Here is a 26,603-nt window from a genome sequence, read left to right on the forward strand (position 1 = left end):
CTTGAATAGCCTGCCCTTCTTACATTTAAATAGCAAATTACTATTTATTGATGTTGTTTACTTGGAAGATTGGAAGGAGACAAGGCTTTTTGCTCCGCTATGACCTACAAATAGTTTTTTGGGCCAGCCCATTGGGGCTAGCTCAAGCACATTTGGGCTGAACCCGAGCTTGGGCTCTACAAAAACTAGGTTACAACTACAAGGGAGGAAGCGTAAACCCGCAGCGTGAACGACGTCGTTACAAATAATGGCTTGACTCCGTCCGATCAATCTTCACTAAACACATCTGAACCGTCCGTTTCCTTCCAAAAAAAATTCAGCATGACAGTACTTTCTCTTCGCTTTAAACAAGAAAGGGTCGGCAGCGAGAGACAAAAAGTGAAGCCCTTGGAACTGGTGGTGGACTCTCTCAAGTGAAATCGGGTTTTTAGAACGAGAAATCGGAGACCGAAACTGAAAGATGTCCGGCGTGACGAACCAGGAGGAAGACAAGAAGCCCACCGATCAGTCGGCCCACATCAACCTCAAAGTCAAGGGCCAGGTTTCTCTCATTCTATCTCTGATTATGACTTCTCGATTACTAATTTTTACAATAAAATTTTCCGAATCGATTCTGGGGCTTTCGATCTATATGATGTCTTATTTTGTTAAATATTTTTTAATTGAAAAAATGGATAAACTTTCTGGGGTTTAATGAGATTTTATAGGGTTCTTAAAAAAGATATTTTTAGGAGGTTTAAGAAAAAAAAAAAAAGTGCGACTTGGGTTCTGTCTGTTTGTTTGTTTTGTTTTTCTTTTGATGCTGTTTTGCTGTGATTATTTTTGGTTTAGTTTACCAAAAACATGTATTTAGGAATACGTAGAGACAGGGTTTTTGGTTTTGGTTTTGGAAATTTAACATGTTTTGTATAACTATTGAGGATAGTGTTGTGTGTGGTAATTCGTTTTTGTGTATCATATTTTCTGGGTTTTTGCTTTTTTATTATTGCTCTTACACATGCCTCTCACCAGGCGTTTTTTTTTTTTTACAGTTGTCCATGTAAAGTTGTTTGCTTTAGTTATAGTTCCCTTACATAATTTTTTATTGCCTATTTCGTATCACATCATTGTCGATTTTTGATGGTTACTAGAGATCGTTGTGTGCTTAAGCATGTGTCTCTGTATTTTCTCATTTACACGGTATTATCTCGTGATGGCATATACAACTTTCTGACCTTTGTTTTGTGCCATAAAGTTTTTTTAGTCAATATTCACCTGCTTGGAGCATGTTTAGGCATCTATTGAAACTGATTACATTATAATTGCTAATGTGGACGATAATTGGACGATCAGACGAGTTGGAAGTCATAATTAGAACCGTTGTCTGTTCTATCAATAAGTTGAAGCAGCTTCGTTACCAATTAAGTCTTGAAAATTGATCCCATGTCACTAGTTTTGAAAAAAAGAGAGAAAAAAGAAAGAAAGCCCTTTTCTTTTCATGAACCTATACTTCTGTATATAATATGTTTGGATATAAATCACATATTTGATGCCAGAACGCATTCTTATAAAGGTATATTGCAACGTGTTTATTTGATGTCCTGGAATCTCATCTCTGCTACGACATGTGTATTCTACTTTGTTTTCTTAAGTAATAGCCTAAATTAGTAGATTCCTGTTTTAGTTTTAGTTTTATTCTTCTTACAGGTTACTGGAAATACTATTAGTGTACTTAATTTTATGTTTTTTGGTCTTCTCTAAGTCGGTGTTTCCTTTTAGTTTGTCTTCCATAATTTTTGATGCATCTTAAACAGTTCCTTTATGCGTAACCAAACCACTCCTCTTTAACATTATTTCAGAAAATTAATTAATCAAAGGGCATTCTTGCCCCTTGCTCCTATACAATGCAACTTTTTGCTTTCTATTGTTTGCTTTGGTATGTTGAATATTGTGTTAGCAATATATCCTTCGAAGTGATCTCAATGTGTTCAATAAAAGCTGTTTTCTTCTTTATATATAAAATATCAATAAATGGGAACCGGACATTGTGTTGTCATATATCTTACTTCTATTAATTTTAATATGCTCATACAATGGCCAGTCTTGATTGCCATGCTAGGTCTTTTAGTTTCCTCATATGTGTCATATATCTGTTTTCTTTTTTTAGTCTAATACTTTATAGAGGACAGTCATCTGAAGCAGGTCTTGGACAATTGTAAGATCTTGATCATATACATCTTACACAATAATTGCTTAGAAGTAAGAAGTTAGTGCTACATTCAGCTATAGTATTGTAGATCATGCTATGTATGGTGTTATTCATGTTGAGCAATCACATGGTAGTTTTGGAAACTATGACCGGTAGCGCCTACTATGTAGCCTTGCATATGCATTTTGAGAACAAAGCTATTCAATATAGTTGGGATGATAACTACAAGGCACTTTTAGTGGCGTGTGGCCCAAGATCTTCCAAATTTTTTCAATACTTCCTTGGAAGTCACTTTTATCATTTTGAAAATTTTCAGATGGTTTACAAATCAATGCACTCTAAAAGGAGTTATACTATCAATTATCTTTACGGTGCTCCTATTGTTTAGTGGTCAAGCCTGGAGACATGCAATGTTCTATGTTCTACATGCTAATTTTAGTAATGTTTTTTTTTTTTTTTTTTCAGGATGGGAATGAAGTATTTTTCAGGATTAAGAGGAGCACTCAACTGAAGAAGCTTATGAATGCGTATTGTGATCGTCAGTCTGTGGAGTTCAACTCAATTGCATTCTTGTTTGATGGCCGTCGTCTCCGAGCAGAGCAGACTCCAGATGAGGTCTCTCTCTCTCTCTTTCTCTCTCTCTCTGTGTGTGCTGGTGTTGTTTGCATGCCATTGTTTAGGGCCCCAGTTTTACTTTAGATATTTCTTGCTGCAGCTGGAAATGGAAGACGGTGATGAGATAGATGCCATGCTGCACCAAACTGGGGGAGCTATTGCCTAAAGGGTTTGGCAGGTCATTTCTCTAGCAGGAGAGAAATATAAATAGATTTTAGCATTTCCAAAAGACAATATTTGGAACTGTAATGCCTATTAATTATGTGCTAGACAACCAGCCTTTTCTGAATCATTATGGGATATGCCTTGTTAATTTCGAAAGAGTTTTGTATTCAGTTATTTCCTCAGGGATTATGTGCTTTGTCTCATTTCGATTGAACTGTAAATTATTATCTGGGTTCAAAATTTAATCAGTGTAGAGATTGAGATTCAACCAAGGGAGTAATGTTTTTTAAACATTTTTATTCAAGCAAGTACTCCATCTCTTTCCTTAAGAGATAATGAAATCAGAAGTTGGAGAAACAGAACAGCATGAAATATTTTTTTATTTATTTATATATTATGTTATAAACAAAATTTCTTAAGAGGTACTATTTCCGAGAAGATCTCTTAAACAATACAGCACCTAAGCATGCATGTAACTAATTTATTTTCATCATTATTACACATGCTTCCATTTTCTGACAGTTGTTGGCCCTTGAGAAATTGTAACCAGTTTTGCAGCTGCATGTATCTTGGTTCAATCCCCCTTTTTTCTTTTTCATGCTGGGTTTCTCTGAGCTTTGTAGATGTAGGCAATCGTAAGATCCGAGCTGATGTTTGGGTGATAAACCTACATGACAAAAATGAATAGGATATTCAAGACCTCCACAAACAAACAATTTGAAAGTTAGTTAATAATCCATAGGAAGATCTGAAAAATCCTGAGGTTAAACTCAAAAAATTCACAAAAGGAAAAATGTGGCAAATATTTTTTTCACTAGCTTTTAAGTAATCTTAACTGATGATTTATTTCGTAATTTGTTGATTTAACTTATAGATGGCTCCAAACGTATTTAGCATAATCTTCAGCATAAAATGTTATTTTGTCAGAAAAATACAAACATGAATAATGGTATACACATACCATATTTCTACCACAATGATATTGACATGACAGTTCCAATCAACCCATTAATATTCTAATTAATCCTTGAATATTTAAGGTTTGGTTGGTACTGCCACATCAATAGTGTGACATAAAGATAAGGTTTCTAACATAAATCTAAAAATATTTTTCAGAAAAACTTTTTCAAGGGAATACTATATACCACGTCACTATCCCATCATTTTTGAAGATAATCACTTCCTAGATAGGCAAAAGATTAACTAGCTAGGCAGGAAGGAGAGAGAGAGAGAGAGAGAGAGTTGAGACCAGGTGGGAAAGTAGCTTTCATAGATATCGGAACCAGCTTCTGCATTTTGTCATGCAATCAAAAGCACATTCCAAGTAACGATCGTAGTCGTGAATGGCGTGCGCACAGTCAAACAAAACACAATATTTAGCGCAAAATCTTGAGTAGCGGATTTTAACATCTAAAGAGGAGGAAGAAGAAATCCCATTAACATTACTAATTGCATCGGCTACTAATTGTTGTAGCAGTAGCACCATCAACGCTACTGTCATCATCTTCACAATTCTGCCTATACCACTACCACAATATTTTCCCATTGCTTTTTTTTCCCTTCCCTCACTGCAAGTCTGCAACCCTTTTGTTATTTGCAATTGTTCAATGATGACCACAATTTATAACTAAATTATTCAGTCTGAGCTTCAATATTTTATTCCCATATTAATCCCATTCACTCTCGATCTCTTGAGATTGTGCATAAACAAAAGGTTCTGTTTAAAGAATGGTGGCTTTTGGCAAGGCTTAATAATGGCTTAGACTTCATTATCAAGCCTTGCCAAAAGACAAACTATTTTCACTTTCGAGAATAACTTCAATAGGTCTTGGTGTAAAGTAGGTATTTTGCATCCTCCAATACAAAGTAGACACCTCAACTTGAAAAACCAAAAAGTAATATGACCATTCACACCAAGATAATTTCTTTTCTTTTGACAAAATACCTCATAGACAAAATGGAAAATACCCATCAACAAAAAACATTAGAGCCATTGTCTTGGTTACTTTTGAGATTCTGGTATCAGAGGCTTGGAGGTGGGTGGGGAGGTTCGGTGATGAGTGTTGGATATTGTGTTAAAATGAATGGGAAACTAATTAAAAGTCCACGAGATCGTTTTGAATAAATTAAAGATATAATATTTTCATCTCTATTATATTTAGTGTTTTTACTTAATGTCTCAAATTTCTATTGAAGGCATTAAAAAAATGTTTTACACCACATCCTATCCTGACACAAGGGACTCATGAGTTATTGTTTAATGACTCTTGGAAAAAGTTGTCTACCTTACAAGGGTCTAAGTGTGTTTTCATCTGCTTTTCATCTGCTTTTAAGGGTATGATAATTTAAAAAGTAAAAACAAATGACAAGCGTAGTCAAAATTCATTCTAGAGAAACACTTGTTTAAAAAGGTTTATTATAAAGTATAAAGTCGAGAGTGGAGAGGGCATGCGTATTTTTTTTTGACATGTGCACACAAAGGGAAGAGAGAAGAGGGATTCGAATTAGTGACTTCCGCTTCATGAGGCGTAATACACAGCTGATTGAGCTATCCATTGGGAACGAAGGCATGCGTATTGGCACAAAATAGAAGTTCTACGTAATTCCTCACAACTTGGACCTTTCATTAGATTACAGCATCGAAATGTTTTGTGCTCAATTATCAAAACATAAATATGTCAATCTAGACAAATCATCTTAGTTGTTTGATTGTGTTTTTGATTGGTTGCAACTTGCAAGGTTATGTTCTTAAAATATAAAAGTTTGTTAAGCTTTTGTTTAGAACAAAGAGTTTCTAAACCCTATCATGCCGGCCTCTTGTTTGGGTGTTGTGTCATGTGGATATGGTCGAACTTTATTTATGAATTCTGATTGAATAATGCTAGAAGTTCTCTTTATGTTTCTCGTGTCCTTTCAAAACTTATGTGATTTTGATTCATGTTATACATCATTTCATCAAAGGGAATGATAGATGTTCTTCTGGTGTTTTTTTCGTCCTTGGTAGATATTATTTTCTAAAAAAAAAGTGAGAAAAATAAGGAAAGTTTATTTTTTAGAAAATAACATTTACCTAGGACTAGAAAATTCTGTTATTTCTTCCTATGTTAATTGGAATGAGTAATTCTAGAAGTGAATATAGGAATCGCTACAAAAATTCAAGGATTTTGTGACTGCTTATTAGTGACATGCCTGTAGCGATGTTTTTGAAATGACAAAAGTTTGGTAGACTAAAAACGGGGTAGGTGACGTGTGAACAGTAAAAAGGTCATTAATTTTCCATTTATTTATTAATTTATTCTTTCATTTTTTTTTTCTCCAGATCTTCTTCAAATCTTCTTCTCCTCCTTCTTCAGATTTCTTCTTCTTCATGACGCCGGCGAGGGTAGTTGTGCCGGCGTCCTCTGTTGACGCCATGAAACAGTGCTCCAGCGGCTTGTAGCACGACTGCAACATTATTCTCGCTTACTCTGTTATATGTCTCTCTATTTTCTCTCTTCCGCTCCTCTGTTTTCAACATGACACTAATTAGTGACGTGGTACTGTTCATACGACACCCCCTCTTGAGGGGTGTTGTTTTACCCAAAAAAAGTCACCTTGTGGTGCGTTTTCAAAAATTCATATTGTTGACACGTCACAAAATCCTAATATTTTTGTAGTAAATCTACCATTTAATTTGTGTAGAACTCACAATGATTCCACAAATCCAATGATGAATCAATTTAACTTGCCTCAAATCCAATCGTAATCTATCACAAATCCCTTATTTTTTTCACTTTATTTTAAAAAAATAATATCCTCAAAGAGTACCTAGCATTCTCCATATTGATATACTCAATCGGGCAAAGATATATACACATACAAGATAATAGAGATCCCATAAATCATGGGATTATAATGATTACAAATATTTTACATGTGAGAATTGCCTTCTTTAGTTGGTTGTCAATTATTCTTTCTTAAATGTGATTTGAATTCTGACTCTATGTATGTGAAGGCTTATGTGGGTTCCACACATCACATTAGCCTATGGATCTAATAATAATTTTGAAAATATGAAGGATGGAAGAAGAACCAGAGGTTTCTGTACACAATTAGTAGGAGAATGTGTAGGAGCAAAACAATATGTAGCATTTATAGGAGATGTATAGTCATCTAGCAAGCAAAAAGGGGGGAGTACACACCATGAGCCTGTCTCTTCACCAAAGAAAGCGAGTAGTGGTGAGACCTTTGGTAAAGATATCAAAAGCAATATTACTTAAGGTCGTGAAGTGAATGATATGCTAGTTATTTAGTTTGTGTTGTATTATGACTCAGACGGGGACTGAACCGAAATTTCTCATCGTGTTCTCATCTAAGAAAGATGTAGAATGCTTGCGGATCGGGTGCACTTACGAAAGACCAACGGGGATCGAGCTATATAGAGGATATATATGAAAAATTTTAAAACAAAAATCTAGAGTTCTTACATGTTAGAAAATTTGTATTGATAATTCATTTTGCAGTTCAACATGCTTGGGGAATAATTTCAAAGTGATCTTTTTTCTTGTATAATCTGATTGGAATTTGCTTCAAGTACAACTAAATCCAGCAATCTCAGTTATTTTTAACTGATTGAAACAAGAATATAATTATATACTGAAACGAGAAATCTCATATGAAATGCTGTAATAAAAACATGCATAATTAAGATCAGTACAAGCATAAGCATGCAGTTGACTTGTAGGAGAAAAAATGTAATGATATAAGGAGGACTAGAGTTCTCCTAGAGTCATTTCAAATGTGATGTGACATTTAAAATCACTATTCAATTTGAGATGATCATTATTGAATTTTAATCTATTGGTGATTTTAAATGTCACATTACATTTGCGATGACTCTAAGAAAATTACTCTTGTCCTCCTTATATCATTACTCGGAGAAAAAGGTTGATGCATGTGAGAAAGAAGGCAACACAGTTAACTAAAAGTGAGAAAAATATGATATAAAAACAATTACTGCTTTTACCTTTGCACCACGCACCGGTAAAAACAAATACCGTTTCACTCATTGATCAAGGGTAAATTGAACACGTCACATCTGTTGGCCGGAATAATACAAAATATATATAATTTCTCAACGTGTACGCGCGTATAAAGTACGTAAACTTGGATAATTTTTTTATTTTTTTATTTTTTTAAAAAAGCCCAAGAAAATAGCTTCAAGTTCAACCAATAAGGATGAGGCAATATTGCTTTATATGATGATCACCATGATCATCGTTTTCCTGGCGTCCTTGGAGGTCGGAGAAGCCTTTAAATGGAAAGTGAACCAGCGCTGCTACCAAAAGTACTACGCCACGTGCATAGTTAGAGGTCACAAGTGCACGCCCCATGTTTTCAAGGACTTAGTAGAAAATTTATATATGCTCTTCTGCGCTATGAAATGCATTTTCTGTTAAAAGCATCAAGATATAAGTATTGGGCTTTTTTTCTTTTTCTTTTTCTTTTTCTTTTTCCTTTTTAATTATTATTATTATTTTTGAGTCGTATAAATTAAATCAAAGCACACGTCCACCTTTTTTTTTTCTTTTTTTTTTTTTTTTTTTTTATTATTTATGAGTGAGTAATATGAAGCGATGAAAAGTAAAAATGTTGCATTCACATTCGACTAAGCAAATGTTTAATTGAAGTTTAGCTAAGCAAGCACTTATATTTTTGAAAAATATAGTAATAGAATAATGGGAAATACGAAGATAAGAAACATATATAATATAATTAACAAACCAGGTAAGAAACATAATGGAAAACTACAGTGAGGGGCATTTTCCTAATTATATATCTTCTATCTTTATGTGATAATCAGTGGCGGATTTACACAGGGGCGACCTGGGGGCAGGCGCCCCTGGTAAATTTTTTTTAAAAAAAATCCATTAAGGATTTTCAATCAAAATTTGAAGAGTGCCCCTAGTAAAAAAAATTATCAGGGCACCTTGGCCTTCTTTTTGTGTTCAAATGGTCCATATGTGGAGAAATTATGATATTTTTTATTAAAGAGAGAGAGAATAAAGTTATATTTTATCAATGGAGAGAGAGTAAATAATAGTTTATTATTAAAAAAAGATAGTGGGTGAATTTTTTAGTGTTTCTAGTCATAGTTTATAGATAAATGTGGTTTTTTTTTTGCTAAATTTAGACTCTAGTCTCTTTTATGTAGGCTTAGACTCTAATGTAATTTATGCTTTGAGATTTTAAGCTTTTCTAAAAAATAGCCGTATGCTAATAGCCCACTAAAAATACTCATTTTTCTTAGACACTAGTAGTCATTTAATTGTGCTTAGTTTATTTCGTAAGTAGTTTAAATTATTATGTGTTTGTGACCTCGTTAGATGAAGATTTTTAATAGTTACTTTGATTATTTTTTTTTTTTTTGTGGGTAATTTGATGAGTTTGATTTGATTTGTGATACATATATTATGGTATAATTTATTTTTTGATTGTATTTACCGTATTATAAAAAATATATATAATACATAAAGAGAAAAAAAAAAAAAAAATTTTACGCCCCTGGTAACTCCAATTCCTAGATCCGCCACTGTGTGATATGGAAGTGAAGCAAGATGGCTAACAAGAAAAAAAATTTGAGAATGCAACTTTAATGAACAGGATGAACAACATGAACATTAATATAGGATAATTGCAATGCAACTTTGCATATTTTTTTTAAGCACCGCTGACTTACAGTACTGCACAACAAATTTGAGAATTTATTTATTTATTTATTTTCTATAGAGCAAGCCAAAATAATTTCATACCCACATCTCAAAATAAAAATGTTCTCCTGATGTTGATTTTTATGATAAAGTATAAAAAAAAAAAAAAAAAATGTAGCATAAAACGAATGTATTACTTCTAATGGTATATATTTTGTTTATGAAGTAATGAGGAAATTCGTTCCTCACTCTTCACTATTTGGCCATCAACTAAGGCCACCTCTTTTGGGAGTGGTCTTGTGCCCATGTGATTGTTGACTGCCTCCAGCAGCTCTCGTTCTTAAGTTCTTTGACCGTCTCAAAGGTTTCTAAATATGCCAACTCTCGGGCACACTCGGTTGTAAAATGGGTCACTTCCCACTTAGTGTTTAAAAACATTCCCGATAATTCTTCTTTCATTTCGACTTTAAGAATTATGAGTGACAAAAACCCTTCCTCATAATTTGTTGTGTTTTTATTTCTTTCCCTTTCTTTTTTACCAAAGTTGAATAAAAAGAAAAGGAAAATTCATTCATTAATTATCGGGTACGTTTGGTTATTAAGAATTTTAAATTTTAAACTTCATGTGAGCTCATGTTTGGGAAACCGGAGTAACTTTTATCTAATACCTTGCACATTTATTTTGCTTATTTGTTAAAGTTTTTAGATTAGTGCTTTTCTCACACTTTTTATCAGTACCTCTCATGAATAATTATCCCATTTCCAACGATTAATTGACTAGACAATGGGTTTTAGGTGAATATGGATATGGTGTTAAAATAAAATAAAATAAAAACTAAAAAGGTCGATTTTTAAAAAATAAAAAATAAAATTGATATGGATATTTTATAAATAAAATAAAATAAAGTTTCCTAGCTAGATATCTATGACTCTTAAAAGTGTTTCACAAATCCAAATATATATAGATAATAGTATTTTTGTTTGGGGGTTCATAATTGGTGAATTAAGTAAGAGTGTATGGTTGACAAGTTAGTCGCTAATTAATTAAATTGATAAAGTTAGATTTTGTACTTTATCATTTCACCAAGAGTATTAATGCTATATATATTATATTTTTATCATACAATTGTCTAATAACATTGACATGCATGACACTCTAAATCAATCATTGGACATTTCTTTTATTTAACAAGAATTAATCTAAGGCTTAATTTGTTTGATAGAATTATAGTATCTAAATCTCTTTCACCATTATATATATATATATATATATATATATATATATATATATATAGTAAAAGGTACTCATACTAGTTAGGGGGATGTTGGTGCACATGAGTGACACGAGATGGACTTATAAAATTACTCTTTTTTTACAAAAAAAAAAAAAAAAAGACACCTCTCCCAAAGTTTTTGAAAAATAAAACCTCTAAATTTTTTTTTAAAAAAAACGTGTAAACTTCTTTAGGTTTCTTTTTAAAGAAGCTTTCAATTGTGGCGTATATTTTTATAATTCCTTTCATTAAAACTAATTTTGTGATGTAACATATTTCTCAGCCTAGTTTGAAGAATTTTTTAGACAATTAACCTCTCTACAATCTTATATATATGCACTTTGCCCAGATTGTCATGGCACCACCACTATATTAAATTATTAATGTACATCGAGAAATTGAAGCCCCTATTTAAAAAATAATAATAATAAAAAAAACCATAGATTTTACAAGAAATTACATCTTAATTAGCGTACGTTGAGAAGAAAGTTTGCCCTTTGCCGGCTGCACCATGCACGTACGTACGTACGTCGATGTCGCATGTACAAATTAATTAGGAGAAACTTCGATCACTTTATACCCTTAAATTACTACATGTTTTAAGAAGACTTTCAAAATTTTAAAAACTCTTAATTTAACCTCCTGAACTTTCAATTTGATTCAATTGACCCCTCCATCAGATTCAGTCGTTATCTCCTAACAAAAATTACTAAAAAAATCAAATTACCCTTCGATTTTCGTTATTTATTTATTTTTTTAATTTGGAATTGGGGGTAAATTTAGAATTTTATAAATAAAAAAAAAGTCAGGAGTATAAAGGTTATTTTATCACTTTTAACATTTAAAATTTGATGGATGGAGTACATTGCATCAAATTTAAAGTTTAAGGGGTGAAATTAAGAATTTTTAAAATTTAGGAGAGTTTTCTCAAAATACGTGATAGTTTAGAAGTCTTAAGTGAAGTTTCCCCTACAAGTTAATAATTAAGTTACCAATATTAGCGTAGGTAGGATTATTTTTATTATTATTTTATTATGTTGTTATCATGTTACAAAATCAGTGGAAGTCAACATACCATATTTCTTGATAACAGATTACAAGCATATATGTAATGCAGTTGACTTGTACGAGAAAAGGTTTATGCACGTGAAAAATAAGCGTAAATTAATTAAGTGACGTTTTAGGGTTTGTTTAATTAATTAGCACGATCTCGAGTGGCTTCTCCACATTTGCCTCTACGTACCACAGACCCACAAAAACAATTTAATTACAACTTGAATGGATATAAAATGTTTATAACACAAACTTAATTAATAAATTAGATCAAATTAACCTGACCTCATTAATTAATTACATTTACCATTTACTTAACAAAAAGAAGCAAGCAAGAAAATGGCTTCAGCTTCAAGCAAGGTTGCGGCATTGCTTTTCATCAACCTTTTTGCTGGCATCAATGGAGGTTGGAGAAGCCTTTAAAATTATAAAATGGGAAGTGGACCAGATTTGCTACCATAAATATATACTACCCCACATGCACGGAAAAGACCGAGGTTTGCCAGGACTTAGCAGAACAATTATGCTCTACTGTTAAATGCATGTTTTGTAAAAAAAAATTGGGGCGTACCAAAGTATGACAATACTGAGATTGGAAATGGGAAGGGGGATCGATGCATTCTCCAAATCCACCTCACTGCTGAAAAATGATCAATATGCCTAATTTTCACCATTTAAAACTATCTATGATTGATTTTCTATATATATGCTGATATGTAAATAAACTCAATGCATGTACTTATGTAAGTAAGTGTATGAGCCTTTATTATTATTATTATTATTATTATGAGTTTTTTTTTTTTTTTTTGGTGACAAATAGATGATTATCATTGATGAAAAGATGAGAAGGTGGAGTAAAAAACTCTATCAACAATCAATAGATAAAGCTACTTGCTTCATCAAAACATCACTAGCTATAATACAATTTGAAGTATGATTCCTCCATATCATATCATTGACATTTGTAATAGCTGGCTTTGCGATTCTATATGCCGCATCGTTAGCTTCATGGTGGACAAAACCGAGAATGTATGCAAAATACGACGCGTATCCTCCACAATGTGACCAAACCGGCTCCATGTATTCGTGTTTGAGTTCAAAGCATTCACTATGAGTTCAAAGCATCCACTATGAGTCGTGAATTATTATGAGTAATGTTAAGTGACGAAAGAGGAAATTTTAGCAGTTATCTATAAAAAGAATGCTTCCCATACAATATTTCTCACCCATCACAAAAAAGCAATATTATAGAATACAAGTTAATAAGTTAAACATAGAGCTTAGATATGAGGAAATGAGTCCATTTCATTGCAATTTTGCTCTCTAGTCACTGGCATCCTCCCTTGTGTCTGCCTGCGATCCCAGCCCTCTTCAGCAGGGCAGAACTAGAAGTTTTAATATGGGGGGCAAAATTAAAAAAATATATATATATTTGGAGGGGCAAAAATAAATTTTAAGGTCTATTTTATATATATATACCTTAGGCCTTGGGGGGGGGGGGCTAGGGCCCCCCAAGGGCTAAGGTGGTTCCGCCCCTGCTCTTCAGGACATTTATGTAGCAATTGATGACCCCAAGTTTGCTAATGTAGGCGCCCTAGAGCATATGAAAAAGCATATATATATATGTTTTTTTTTTTTAATAGTATGGATAAAGTTAGAATAAATTTTATTAAAAAATTATGTGTATTTCACGTACTATTAAAAATAAAAATGTTATTTTTATAGATTGGGTTGAAAGAACTTCCTCCAACCCAATTTGGATAAAAAACTCTATTCGATTGGTAAGAGCATTTTCGCCTACAGATTCGTGAAAGTCAGTTAAGTCGATTAATTAACCAACTTCATATCGACAAGGAATAGTTTCAGCTTTTTCGGTTAATCAGTTAGTCGATTAATAGGTGGTCAGTTACAAGTTTTTATGTTAAGATTTATCAACTTCCTTGTCGGTATGAAGCCGGTTAATTCATGGAACACATATAAAAAGGACAACCACAAATCAGCTAGACAAAACAATAAAGAAACCTACCATATAAAATTCAAATTTCACTTGAAAAATCGATTAAGTTGGTTAATTGTTGGTATGAAGTCGGTTAATTCTTGGAACACAAATCAAAAGGACAACCACAAATCAGCTTACTCAAAAAAGAAAGAAAGAAACCTACCAGATAAAATTCAAATTTCACTTGAAAAATCGATTAAGTTGGTTAATTGTCGGTTAACCGACGATTTTTTTTCTTTTTTTACCGCCTACCTAACTGAACTGACGTTAAAACAATATTTTTATTCCCCTTACCGACCGCCAAAAGTCGGTTGTCGATTGGTGACAGTTTGGTAGTGGTAGTAGGCGGCAAACGATTAATCTATCCAACTAGCCTATATGACATAATAAAGACGTGATTGCTGACAGTAAAAAAAAAAAGAAAAATTGTTAACCCTAAAAGCCTTAAGAACATTTCTTACAAAAAATAGATACATGAACCTTATTAATTTCAGAATGAAGACTTAGTCCTCTATTCTATTAATAATCAATTGTGAAGTTTGAATTACAAACAATAGAACTCATCTTCAGGTAATGAGTTTGTTACATAATTTCAAAATACAAAATAGACTTGGAAATTAAGTTATCTGATACAATCTTTGACTTGGTCTCATTCCTTAGCTGATACAATCTAATACAATCTTTGACATGAATCTTCATGAAGTTGTTGCTTTGACTTGATACAATCTGATACAATCTATCTCTCTCTATATATATATATATAGAAATGCTATGGTTTATCATGTGATTCTCTTAGTGTTCTCCTGATATTACGTGGATAATGTTTTCTAAACGGCCCTTTTAGAAAGTAAGAATTAGTGTTGTTCTGTTTTCTTAAAAAAAGAATATCCACGTACGATTAGGAAAACACTAACAGAATCACAACAGAAACTGATATAAACTAAATTCAACAAGATTAATAACAGTTTACATATCTCCCTTATCAGCAACTGACAAAGCCCATTCAAGGCACTACTACATAAAAGTAGAAGAAGAATGGGTTCAACTTCAACCAAAGTTGCTGCAATATTGCTGTTTATCGCCATGATCGTTTTGCTGGCATCCTTCGAGTTTGGAGAAGCAGCTCTCATTAAATGGAAAGTGGACCAGAAATGCTACAACAAGTACTACCCCTCATGCGTAGCTGAAGGTGAAAAGCCCGATGAGTGCCAGGACAGGGTTGGACAATTGTGCTCTTCTATTAAATGCATTTTGTGCACACATCCAAATCGCATCAAGGTATGATGCATTCTCCAAATCTGCCTAATTTGCACCATTTCCAATCTGTGAAAAAACCAAGTTATTGTAATCAACTTCTTTGTGATTTGATTACTTTATTTGTATTTGTATTGTATTCATTTACCACAACATGAGTGTGTGTAAGTTTGTTTTTTTTTTTTTTTGACATGTCTGCACAAGGGGAGGTGGAAGGGAAATTAGAACTAGTGACGTCCGCTTCATGAGATGTAATTCCCAACTGATTGAATTACCTCTTGGAAACATGTGTATAAGTTATTGTAATAAAATTCCTTATTTGTATTGTATGTATTTAATTATCACATCATGAAGTGTGAGTGTGTAAGTTTTTTTTTTTTTACATGTCCACATAAGGAGAGGTAGGAGGGGATTCGAACTAATAACCTTTACTTCGTGAGACGTAATCCCAACCAATTAAACTAACCCTCCGTGATTAGAAAAAAAAAAACTGATCCTTCGGGACATGTGTGTAATGTAAGTTATTGTAATCAAATTCTTGCAATTTGATTACCTTATTTGTATTGTATATATATATTCACTTATCACGTCAAAAAGTGTGAGTGTGTGTAATATTTATTCATTAAATTTTGGACATAATTAATAGGGGACATAAATTTCCTCCATACGGGTTTGGAGGAAATTTCTTCAAACCCATTTAAAATAGTGTTAAGTATCTATAAACATTTAAAATGTCAGTCTAAGTTAGTAAACTGTTATTACAGACCTTAAGAATTTAATGTACGTTTTAGATGTTTATAGACACTTGACACTATTTTAAACGGATTGAAATATATTTCCTCCAAACTAGTTTAGAGAAAATTTTTGTCTATTAATAGGGTATGCAATACTTTTTGTTTAGAATAATCAAAGTATTTATGTTGGCTTTTGGGTAAATTGTATTAAAATATAACATTATTTTATAATTAATTAATTATTAGTACCACCCTTACAATAAATTTTTTTTTTTTTTAAAAAAAAAATCCTAACTCCGCCGTGGATTTAGCGGCCTACCAAATCTCGACGTCACCGCCTTCCTCATCGGCAATAGTGGGTAGTGTCCTGCTGTCGGGGTCCATGCTCGACTCGACAACAGAGAGGGAGGAATCGGGTGTACGTGTATTGGCTTTTTATCATTGACTCCTATGAATATTGGCTCGTGGATTAATGTTGTTGTACGTGCATATATGTGAGTGAAAAAGAAAATAAATATATAGTTGAATTTCGTTTATGAATTCAAACAATATAATCTTATATCTATCCTTTAACACGTTTCAAACTTTACATGCGACATTTAAAATTGGCAATTTTTAAAACAACCCTTAAACTCAACACAAATTAATGGGTTAGAGTTAAGAGGTTTAATAATACAAATATGGCGTAAAACTCCTTGAAAAATGGTTTGCAATGGGAGTGTGTCCAGTAACTTATATACATATGGTTAAGATTATACTTAACTCATTTAGGACACAAAGAGTGTAACATTCCACCGCGCTCCACAGCCAATGCTCGTAACGGCGTACTCTATTAACATTGACCCGGTGGTAATACTTTATCTTTTAATGGCTCCACTCATCTATCAATATTCAATGACTTAATAATATAGCTTATACATACTACCAAGACATTTTAATCTGCCCTATAGGTTGCTCTATCCATGACTCGACCATAAAACCGCAACTCGTTTGATCTCATACTTGAACTGCATGGGTTTTATCTCATACTTGACGCGATTACAGACTCTAATACCAAATGATACAAACATTGGGTAGAACTCACTATTGAAAATTGGCTTGCAAGGAAAGTGTGCCCAAAAATTTATATACACATAGTTAATATTAGAATTTACTCATATGACACAAGGAGTGTAACATCTGACTTATTTAATTTAATAAATCGGATTATAATCAAACTATATATATATATATCCTTATTTTGACACGACTCAAACCCATCATACAAACACGAATTTTCACCTAATAAGACTTGCCCACAAGAATAAGGATCTATGTGATGTTCTTATAGCATGCAACACACGCTCAACCTTCTCAAAAATAGGGATCTATGCTATGGAGGGTGTTTAGCAAACAACCCCTACGATACTGTTCATAGTTAAAAATATTAAAAAAGAAAATAACAATTGATATAGGAAAATGAAAAAGTAGTATTGGAAAGTGGAAAAATTTTGTTTTGTAGTGATTTTTTTATTTGAATAGTAATAAAAAGTAAATGATGTGATATAAAAAGTAAATGATATGATAAAAAAGTGAGAATGTTTTAATGTTGATTTTTTTGAAAAAAAAATGAAGTGAATAGTGTGTGAGAATGTGGTGTAGTATAACAAACAAGGCCATGGTACCGTGTTTATCATGGTAGCCAAGAATCCAATGATGAGCGAAGCAAGGAAAATGCCAAATTTTGGAGGCACACATATTTTCCCAATGTACCAGATGGACGTAGTGATTTGATAATATCGCCGGCCCAAATTCAACTATTAGAAATAATTCACGTCAATATTTTATCATCTCATCTTATAAATTAACTATTAGATTTGTGAACTTATGTGAATTCTACACAAATTTATCGGTAGATTCCACAAATTTAATAATGAATTTATTGAATTTGTATGATGATATAGAAAAAAATATTGACAGGAATTATTTCTCATCATTTTTTTTTTTTTTTTAATTTTCTGAGCAACCGATCACTTCACTAAAGTCGTGGAAAGTTTCAACACAACATTTATAGAACCAAAACTTATATATATATATATATATATATATATATATATATGGGTATCTTCTTCTTTTTAAGGTTATTTGTGAATTTGCGAATTTGAGTCGGTTAATTTTTTTTTTCTTCAAGCTGTTCAACAATTCAAATTAAGTGTTTAGTTATTTTTTTGAGAGGTGCACAATGAAAAGACATATTAAAACAAAGCGAAAAGTTAGCCATTTTTTGAACTTATTTATTTTTAAATAATAATAAAAATTATGTAAGCTATTATATTTAGATTGCCCCCATTAAATTTTTTATATATATATATAGGCGTGGCAAAATAAATTATAATTTGCATTTATATTTTTTAAACAATAATTAAATTTTGTTGAATTATTTATTTATTTCGTTATTTATGTTTTTTAATCTTGACGTACCTCTGACCCAAAATCTTAGCTTCACCATTGTTTATATGACCTGATAAAGACGCGTTTGTGGGCATGCATTCAACAAAATGAAAAATTCTCTCCCTTTTTCCAATTCTCTCTGCCTTGAATAGAAATAAAATAAAATAAAATAGAAAAGAAAGAATCTTGTCCCAAAAGGTTAGGAACATTCCTTCAAAAACAAACATAGCTAATTATTAATGAACCTTATAGTTTTCTATTTATAATCGATCATATACGATATACACATGAAGTTTGGTCAATTACAAACAATAGAAGTCATCTTCAGATGAGGTTGTTACAGAATCTCAAATTAATACAGATACATTCTTTGACTTGGTCTGATTTCTTGACTTGGTCTGTTACTTTGACGTCTCTTGTAACAGAAGGATCCGATGATGATTCGCCTGTTTTTTTCTTTTATCTTCATATTTTATATCACATCAATCAATTCTTCCATCTCCAGCCATTTCCATCAATTTACAAAAGCCATTTACTAAAAGAAAAGAAAAGAAAATGGCTTCATCTTCTTCGACCAAGGTTGCGGCAATATTGCTTTTTATCACCATGATCGTTTTGCTGACATCCTTCGAGGTCGGAGAAGCCTTTCGATGGGGAATGGATAGCCCTTGCTATGACAAGTACTTCCCAACATGCCTAGTTGGAGGTGAATCGCAAGAAACTTGCGTTGATTATGTAAGAAATTTATGCTCTACTCTCATATGCATTTTTTGTGGACATTCGGGTCGCGTCAGGACATGATATACTAAGGTCAGAAATGAAAGGGTGACGCACTATCCCAATTGACAAGACTGCAACAAAGAATTATGGCGTGGGATCTAACAACGATCCACCCATTTGCTATCTATAATTGTAAAAACTATGTAAGTTCGTGTATTGGCTTTTTTATTATTGAGTCATATAAATATTGACTCGTGAATCAATTCATGTCATAATATATTTCAATAGTATGATGATGATTGTAATGAAATCCTTGTATTTGTAATCAAATCAATGTGATTGATAATTAAATATTTTTTATTTGATTACCTTATGTTTGGGATATAGAAGGAACTTTTATGTTAGAGCATTTCCAGAAGCTTTTCTATAACCCATTATCTTCCTTACATAGTATGATGATGATTGTACGTAATGAAATCCTTGTATTTGTAATCAAATCAATGTGATTGATAATTAAATATTTTTTATTTGATTACCTTATGTTTGGAATATAGAAGGAACTTTTATGTTAGAGCATTTCCAGAAGCTTTTCTATAACCCATTATCTTCCTTACATATAGAAAAAATGTCAAACAAATTATAAAAAATTACCCAATAGATGCCCAATGGTGTCTCTAAGAATTGAGAATATATGTTACAGTTATACCCAATACATGGGGAGAGAATCAAAAGATCTTCCCATAGCTTTCCTATACATTATTTTAACACAAGATATTTATCTTTTTTCTCTCACCTCTTTTCTTTTCATTGGGATTGTGTTGAAATTTTGTAAAAAATGTGAGGGTAAGTATGAACTTATATTTTGTAACGAATGTATATTTAATTGAAATATGGAAAGATAAAGAAAGTTATTATGAAGTTTATTTGAATAGGAAAGCAAAAAATAGTTTTTTTTTTTTCCCCCCATAAATTTAGGGAAAATCAAAGGGAATCGGCTGGGAATGCTAATGGTGCTTTTGGTATAGCGATTTCATAGACAAAAAGTACAATTTTAAACCAAATCATAAAAAATGAATTGGTTGATATTGTGTTTTTAAAAAATTGCGATTCACAAGTAAGGAGATGATTATTTGAAAACGCATAATTTTAAAGGTTAAATTGCGATTTTAAAGGTCAAACTCCGTTTGTGTAAAAGGCGAAGTTATCACCACTAGGATATCAGAAATCGATCACTGCAGAAAAAAATGGATTATGGGATCTATCAATATTATGCCTACTTAATTAATTTGCACCATTTAAAACTATAGTTAAATTTTTTTAAAAAAATATAATGTTGAATTTAGTTCATGAATTCAATCAAAGCACACGTTTATATATATATTTTTATTGTTGTTATTATTATTGTCGGCAAGTAATGTGAAGTGGCGAAAGAGAAAATTTTAATCAATAACTTGTGGTTATAACTTCGTACGTACTCACGTCTCAAAATAAAAACTTTTTCCTGATCACGTTGATTTTAATTATGATAATATATATATATATATATATATATATATATAAAAGAAGCATAAAACGAATGTATTAACTTCTAATGGTGATTATAAGAATGCCCACATTCTAGTAAACCTCTCTAAATGAGATGCTGCATCCTATAATCCTATTGGAATGATTTTGACATGACAATATTTTTTCCTTTTTGGAAAATTCCTCTAAATTTTAAGTCATTTTGAATGTTGTGAACAATACCTTTACCCTTTGCTGCCACAATATGAAATTTTCAATTCCATCCAACTTGAACCCATCAATGACTTTGATACCAAATGTTAAAATTGTCGAGATTACGTGATTGAGTAAAAAGTAAAGCGAAAATGGAGAGAAAATAAAACACAAAACAATTTATGTTGTTCGATAGTATGCCTACACCTCAGGAGTGAACGACTAATTTTATCATGCCAAAAAAGAATACGGTTTTAACTTATAAGAGTAATGTTACACGAGTAGTGATTTAGTGAACACTGGCGTGCATAAACAGTGTTCATACCAGTGCTCATATATTATAAGATATTATTAAAATATTATTTAAATAGTAAAAAAAAAAATAATAATATATGAACACTGGCGTGCACACTGTTCATGCACGCCAGTGTTTACTAAATCACTACTCATGTTACACGCACTCATGCTTTTTTACACTAATTTTTTTACATTCATAAACGGTTTTTAAAACAATCATTGGATTTGTAATGAATTTTTATTAGATTTTTAATCCAATAATGATTTTAAAAGTCGCCTATAAATATGAAGAAATAGGTGTGATGAAGTAAAAGTTTGTGATTTTAAAAGTCACCTAATTTTTACAGTAACACAAAACAAATATAAGAGTGACTTATATAATTACTCTATAAATACTGTCTCGTTTTGCCCACGTGGCTTTTACTCATTAGATGAAAATAAATAAAATCTCAGTGAATCTCATGCATGTGCATCCAATCCCTGTCCTACATATAACCACCGAAACACCATCTCGTTTGACCATTGCTTAATTTTTTTTTCATTCTCCACTATAATTTTATTCAGAATGAGCAAAGAATAAGTGCAAACTTGGACAACCGGACAAGCCCTGTCCGCATTAGAAAACCAAAAGGCGACAAAGAATAAGGTACCAGGAGGCTTGTAGGGGACCAATTATTGGAATCCTATTCCAGGTGTCAATAACAGGCTGTTCCATCTTCGTGGAAAGGCAATCCGACCGTACACATACCCATATGGTTATACCACCCCCAGTTGAGCGATAATTACTATACTCTTTTTTACTAGTCCAATCGAGTGTGGTCCAGTGATAATCGGGTTGTATCAATGGAGCAACATCTTAAGGTTGAATTTCTTAATGAGAAGTGTTTGGAATTATTAGTTTGTCTATTAGCTGGGGTTGTTATTTAGTTTTTAGTGAGCATGATGTTAAGCTATGTTTATATTGATCTTGAGAAAGAAGCGGCTACAGCTAGGGGTGATAATTTATATTTATGTGTCGAGTTCGGGTCGTGTTGAAATATGTGTGTAAATTATATAATTGAATCATAATTCGACTAATTTAAGTAAACGGGTTAAACCCATGACCCATAATTTTTTAATTTTGTATTGAGTTCGTGTTAAGTTTATGGGTAATGTCAAAAGATTGCCAACCATTATGTCGCTTGTAGAGTTCGGGTTGTGTTGAGCGAAGCATAGATATAAGACTATATAGGTCAATCATAACCCAACCCATTAAATTAAACGGGTCAGATTATTTAATATTAACTTTTAAATTTTGTATTGAGTTCATGTTGAGTTCGCGAGTTATATAAAAAATTGTCATCTTTATCTGTAATTCTTCTAGGCCCCTCTTGAGCAATGTTTAGGGAACAAGTGTCAGCATGATTACACGTAGAGTTCTCTTAGACTCTTCATAAATGTAATGTGACTTTTAAAATCATCATTAAATTTGAGATGTTCATTATTAAATTTTGATCTATAAGTGATTTTAAATGTCACATCATATTTGAAATAACTCTAAAACGATTTTAGTCATTCTTATATCATTACTCAATAATCAAGATAAAGTAAAGTAGTTATTTTAATTGTCCTTATTTTTATTATTAAAAAAAAAAAAAAACATTATCAAAATCGTGACTAAGCGAGACCACATGAAACCCCAACTATAATTAACAACTTGACGACTTCATGGTTCGTGGACGGTTGTGATTGAGCACTTTTGTCTCACGGTCCAGATTAAGCAACGTGGTGTTACAGATCCGTGTGGATCATGATTGGTAGATCTTCCCAATTTAAGAGTATGTGTACACTGCATTATAGTTCCCAATTTTTCTCTGCACCCCTCTCTGTTAACGCACTTTAACTCCCCAAACAGCTTCCCCCCCAAAAAAAAAAAAAAACCCAATAAATTTTGTTCTTTTTATCTCTCCCTCAAAATTCGAACGCAACCAAAAAAAAAAAAAAAAAGGGGAAAAGAGAGAGACGAAATTATGGGAGACGAAAGGGAGAGTTTGATAAACCGAAGCAACAAGTTCACGCGGAGCGTATCGCACGCGCAGGACGAGTTGCAGAGCTTCAGATCTTATCTACGGTGGATGTGCGTCGACCAATCGAACGTGTGGACGGCGTGTCTCTCCTGGTCCATGTTCGTGCTGTTCGCGATCGTTGTTCCCTTGGTGTCGCATTTCCTGCTGGCCTGCTCCACCTGCGACAGCAAACACTCGAGACCCTACGACGGCGTCGTTCAGCTCTCCCTCAGCAGCGTCGCCACGCTGTCCTTCGTTTGCCTCTCCAGGTTCGTCAGGAAGTACGGTCTTCGGAGGTTCTTGTTCTTCGACAAGCTTGTCGATGAGAGCGAGACGGTCCGAAGCGGATACACCGGACAACTCAATGTGAGTTCCCCCTCCCATCTCTCTGCAATTCGTTTCACTACATTTGGATTTTTCTTGTTTTTAATATTTTTAAACATGATTTTACTGGGTTTTGGATTTTTTTTTTTTTTTTTTTTCATTTGATTATGATGGTCAATCTTTTGACCATGATCAGCCGAACTCAGATTCGTGTTGCAACCCTATAGGCTGGAAGGATCATTTCTTCCCAATCACGAAAGTTTTTTTCTTTCAAAAGAGATGAAAGAAACCTTTTTGGTAGATTCACAGATGAAAAGAGCTTCATGACAACTACATTCCACAAACTAGACACCTTCACGATGAAGTCAACTAGCCACTAGATGACTTGTTTGGCAAAAATTTTCGAAGCTTTTTATTTTTTATTTTTTTATAACGTGATATTTTTTTTGTAAAAAAAAATAAAATTCCTAAAAAGTGTTGTCTTTTAAAGAGATTTATTTAATTATAGTATTAATTTGGTTGCCCATCTTTATCTTCTTGATTATATTGGTTTATCAGGTAAATTCACAACCTATTTACGGGGACTAGAATCCCTATTATTAAGATAATATAATAATATAAAAATTCGGACAGTTTAAAAAAGAGACGGTAAACTATACTTGTTCTAGACAATCTAGATTCTAGAATACGAAATTTCAAATTTCTGTATTATTTGGGAACTCTAATAATTCTTTATTAATAATATTTATATTGGTTTTACTTGAATTCTATTAGTGCAATTTACGTGACTTTCTTTATGTTGATTTCATGTAGAGATCACTGAAACTTCTCTCAGTCTTTGTCATCCCCTGCTTCGTGGCAGAGAGTGCGTACAAGATATGGTGGTACGCATCTGGGGCCTCACAAATTCCCTTCTTGGGAAATGTTTACGTGAGCGACGTCGTAGCATGCCTTATGGAGCTGTGCTCGTGGCTCTATCGCACGACCGTTGTTTTCCTCGTGTGCGTTCTCTTCCGTCTGATCTGCCACCTCCAGATACTTCGGCTGCAGGACTTTGCCTCAGTCTTCCAGGTGGACTCCGATGTGGCGTCCGTGCTCTACGAGCACCTTAGGATCAGGAGGCATCTACGGATCATAAGCCATCGCTACCGCGCGTTCATATTGTGCTCCCTGGTCCTTGTCACAGGGAGCCAATTCGCTTCGCTACTCATCACAACAAAAAACAGCGCGGAGCTTAATGTATACAAAGCTGGAGAACTTGCGGTATATAATGCCACGTAGGCTATATATTCTCTAATTTAGAATGCTCCAATCAGGTCCTAACACGTGTAATGCTTTGGTTGTTTTGTTTCGGTGCAGCTATGCTCCATAACTCTTCTCACAGGGCTCTTGATATTATTGCGGAGCGCAACGAAGATCACGCACAAAGCACAATCAGTCACATGTCTTGCTGCCAAGTGGCACGTTTGCGCAACATTAGAATCTTTTGAGGCAAACGATATTGCTGATGCTGAGACTCCAAGAGCTCCGATTGACCGCGAACGGGTGTTTCCTGGGAGTCCCGGCGGGGAAGAATCGGACGGTGATGATGCTGGTGATGAGGAAGATGACTTAGATAACACCAAGTTGATCCCATCGTATGCGTATAGTACCATATCCTTTCAGAAGAGACAGGCTCTGGGTAACCAATCAGATGATTCGTAATTAGTGTGTATTTTTGTATATTTTTAAGCGCATTATCTGATTTTTTTTTCCCTCTCCTTTGCAGTGACGTACTTCGAGAATAATAGAGCAGGGATTACGGTTTACGGGTTCACGCTGGACCGTACAACAATCCACACCATTTTTGGTATTGAGTTATCTTTGGTTCTCTGGCTGCTTGGAAAAACCATTGGCATTTCGTGAGAAGACACGTGTACCGAAAATTTTCTATTATTCACGCAGAAGAGATAGAGGGAGAGGGAGGTTGGGAGGAGGGTGTGATGTTACATGTGGGTTCTTTTTTTTTTTTTTTCGTTTCATTGTCCCTTCTTTTCTATGATCTCTGATCTCTGAATCCCCTATCTTGTAGTTATGGTTTTATTATTCTTTATTAAAGTTATGATTTTTGTTTATTTTTCTCTTTTCTGTTTAGTTATTTATTTATTTATTTTTTTTCAAACTATAAAAACCCCATAATTAGGGCTTTAATGGAAAGGAATAAGATCCTTTAATTTCATTTTAAGTGAAGAGAGAGAATAAGTACCCAATCTTCAATCTTGTCTTTTATTGTGGGAATCAAGGCCAGCTATGATATGACTTTGAGACATGGACTCAAAACTGCATGTTTCATGTTGAAGATGGTGACATTTGGTGCTCCAGCCCTAAACTAAGTAATCGATTAATTTTAGATTTTTTTTTATTAATTGTTGGAGTTAAATATATATTACTATTAGTTAACAATAATTTTGGGTTACTCTTTAGATAGCTCTTTATACGACATTATTGTAGGATAATTATAGAATAAAAATATGATTTTTAATATTATTCTTAGAAAAAATGTCAAAATAATGTTATATACTACCATTTTTTTTTTTTTTAATGTAATGGTACCCATAAGTCTTTATACTAATTATTGTTAAAAAATAAAAAATATCAATGAGCAATGAATCTTGTCACATTAACACAATAAAATAGAGTAGAATAATCACATAATATATAGCATTTTAAAAAAGATCAACAACATATTCAATGTTTCCATGGACTGATGGACAATTGGATTAAATTAATTAAATATGTTAAATTTCTTAAATCTAATTAATTAATTTTGTATTAAATTGATATCAAATTCACAATCATATATATAAAAAAATTTTGCACCCAAATGATAGAACCCCGATAAATTCATCGTCCACCTTTGCCGGCATCGTGTTGGTTTGTTGGTTTTAGTGGTTACCCACTAAAACTAGGCGCAACCACAGCCAACACTTTCTCTCTTTGGCGCGTGACAGTAAAGCCAAACTGCAAACCGTAGATTTACAAAACGCCGTCGTGCGACAACTCCGAACATCCACCAGTGGCCAACTCAAGATTGTAAAACGACTACGTATTTATTAACCCC

General features: G+C 33.0%; 2 protein-coding genes across 2 annotated transcripts; both read left to right on the plus strand.

Annotated features, from left to right (window-relative positions):
* Window positions 1-345: 345 nt before the first annotated feature.
* Window positions 346-3,157, plus strand: LOC132174878 (small ubiquitin-related modifier 1). The gene is made up of 3 exons (XM_059586611.1): window positions 346-541; window positions 2,654-2,803; window positions 2,904-3,157. Exons 1-3 carry the CDS (start codon window positions 461-463, stop codon window positions 2,967-2,969), a joined length of 297 nt encoding a protein of 98 aa, XP_059442594.1. The 5' UTR covers window positions 346-460; the 3' UTR covers window positions 2,970-3,157.
* Window positions 3,158-23,140: 19,983 nt separating this feature from the next.
* Window positions 23,141-25,620, plus strand: LOC132176315 (uncharacterized). The gene is made up of 4 exons (XM_059588485.1): window positions 23,141-23,545; window positions 24,317-24,766; window positions 24,863-25,184; window positions 25,272-25,620. The coding sequence occupies exons 1-4, from the start codon at window positions 23,144-23,146 to the stop codon at window positions 25,406-25,408; spliced, it is 1,311 nt and encodes a 436-aa protein (XP_059444468.1). The 5' UTR covers window positions 23,141-23,143; the 3' UTR covers window positions 25,409-25,620.
* The last annotated feature ends 983 nt before the right edge of the window (window positions 25,621-26,603 follow it).

This window comes from Corylus avellana, chromosome ca3 (assembly GCF_901000735.1).
Source record: "Corylus avellana chromosome ca3, CavTom2PMs-1.0".
Lineage (NCBI taxonomy): Eukaryota > Viridiplantae > Streptophyta > Magnoliopsida > Fagales > Betulaceae > Corylus > Corylus avellana.

Bases quoted from the DNA above. Each gene is read 5' to 3' on its own strand.
- LOC132176315 (XM_059588485.1), top strand. From the start codon at position 23,144: ATGGGAGACGAAAGGGAGAGTTTGATAAACCGAAGCAACAAGTTCACG. The intron at 24,767-24,862 runs GTATATAATGCC...GTTTCGGTGCAG, and splicing joins ACAAAGCTGGAGAACTTGCG to CTATGCTCCATAACTCTTCT. The intron at 25,185-25,271 runs GTAACCAATCAG...TCTCCTTTGCAG, and splicing joins TCAGAAGAGACAGGCTCTGG to TGACGTACTTCGAGAATAAT.
- LOC132174878 (XM_059586611.1), top strand. From the start codon at position 461: ATGTCCGGCGTGACGAACCAGGAGGAAGACAAGAAGCCCACCGATCAG. The intron at 542-2,653 runs GTTTCTCTCATT...TTTTTTTTTCAG, and splicing joins ACCTCAAAGTCAAGGGCCAG to GATGGGAATGAAGTATTTTT. The intron at 2,804-2,903 runs GTCTCTCTCTCT...TTCTTGCTGCAG, and splicing joins CAGAGCAGACTCCAGATGAG to CTGGAAATGGAAGACGGTGA.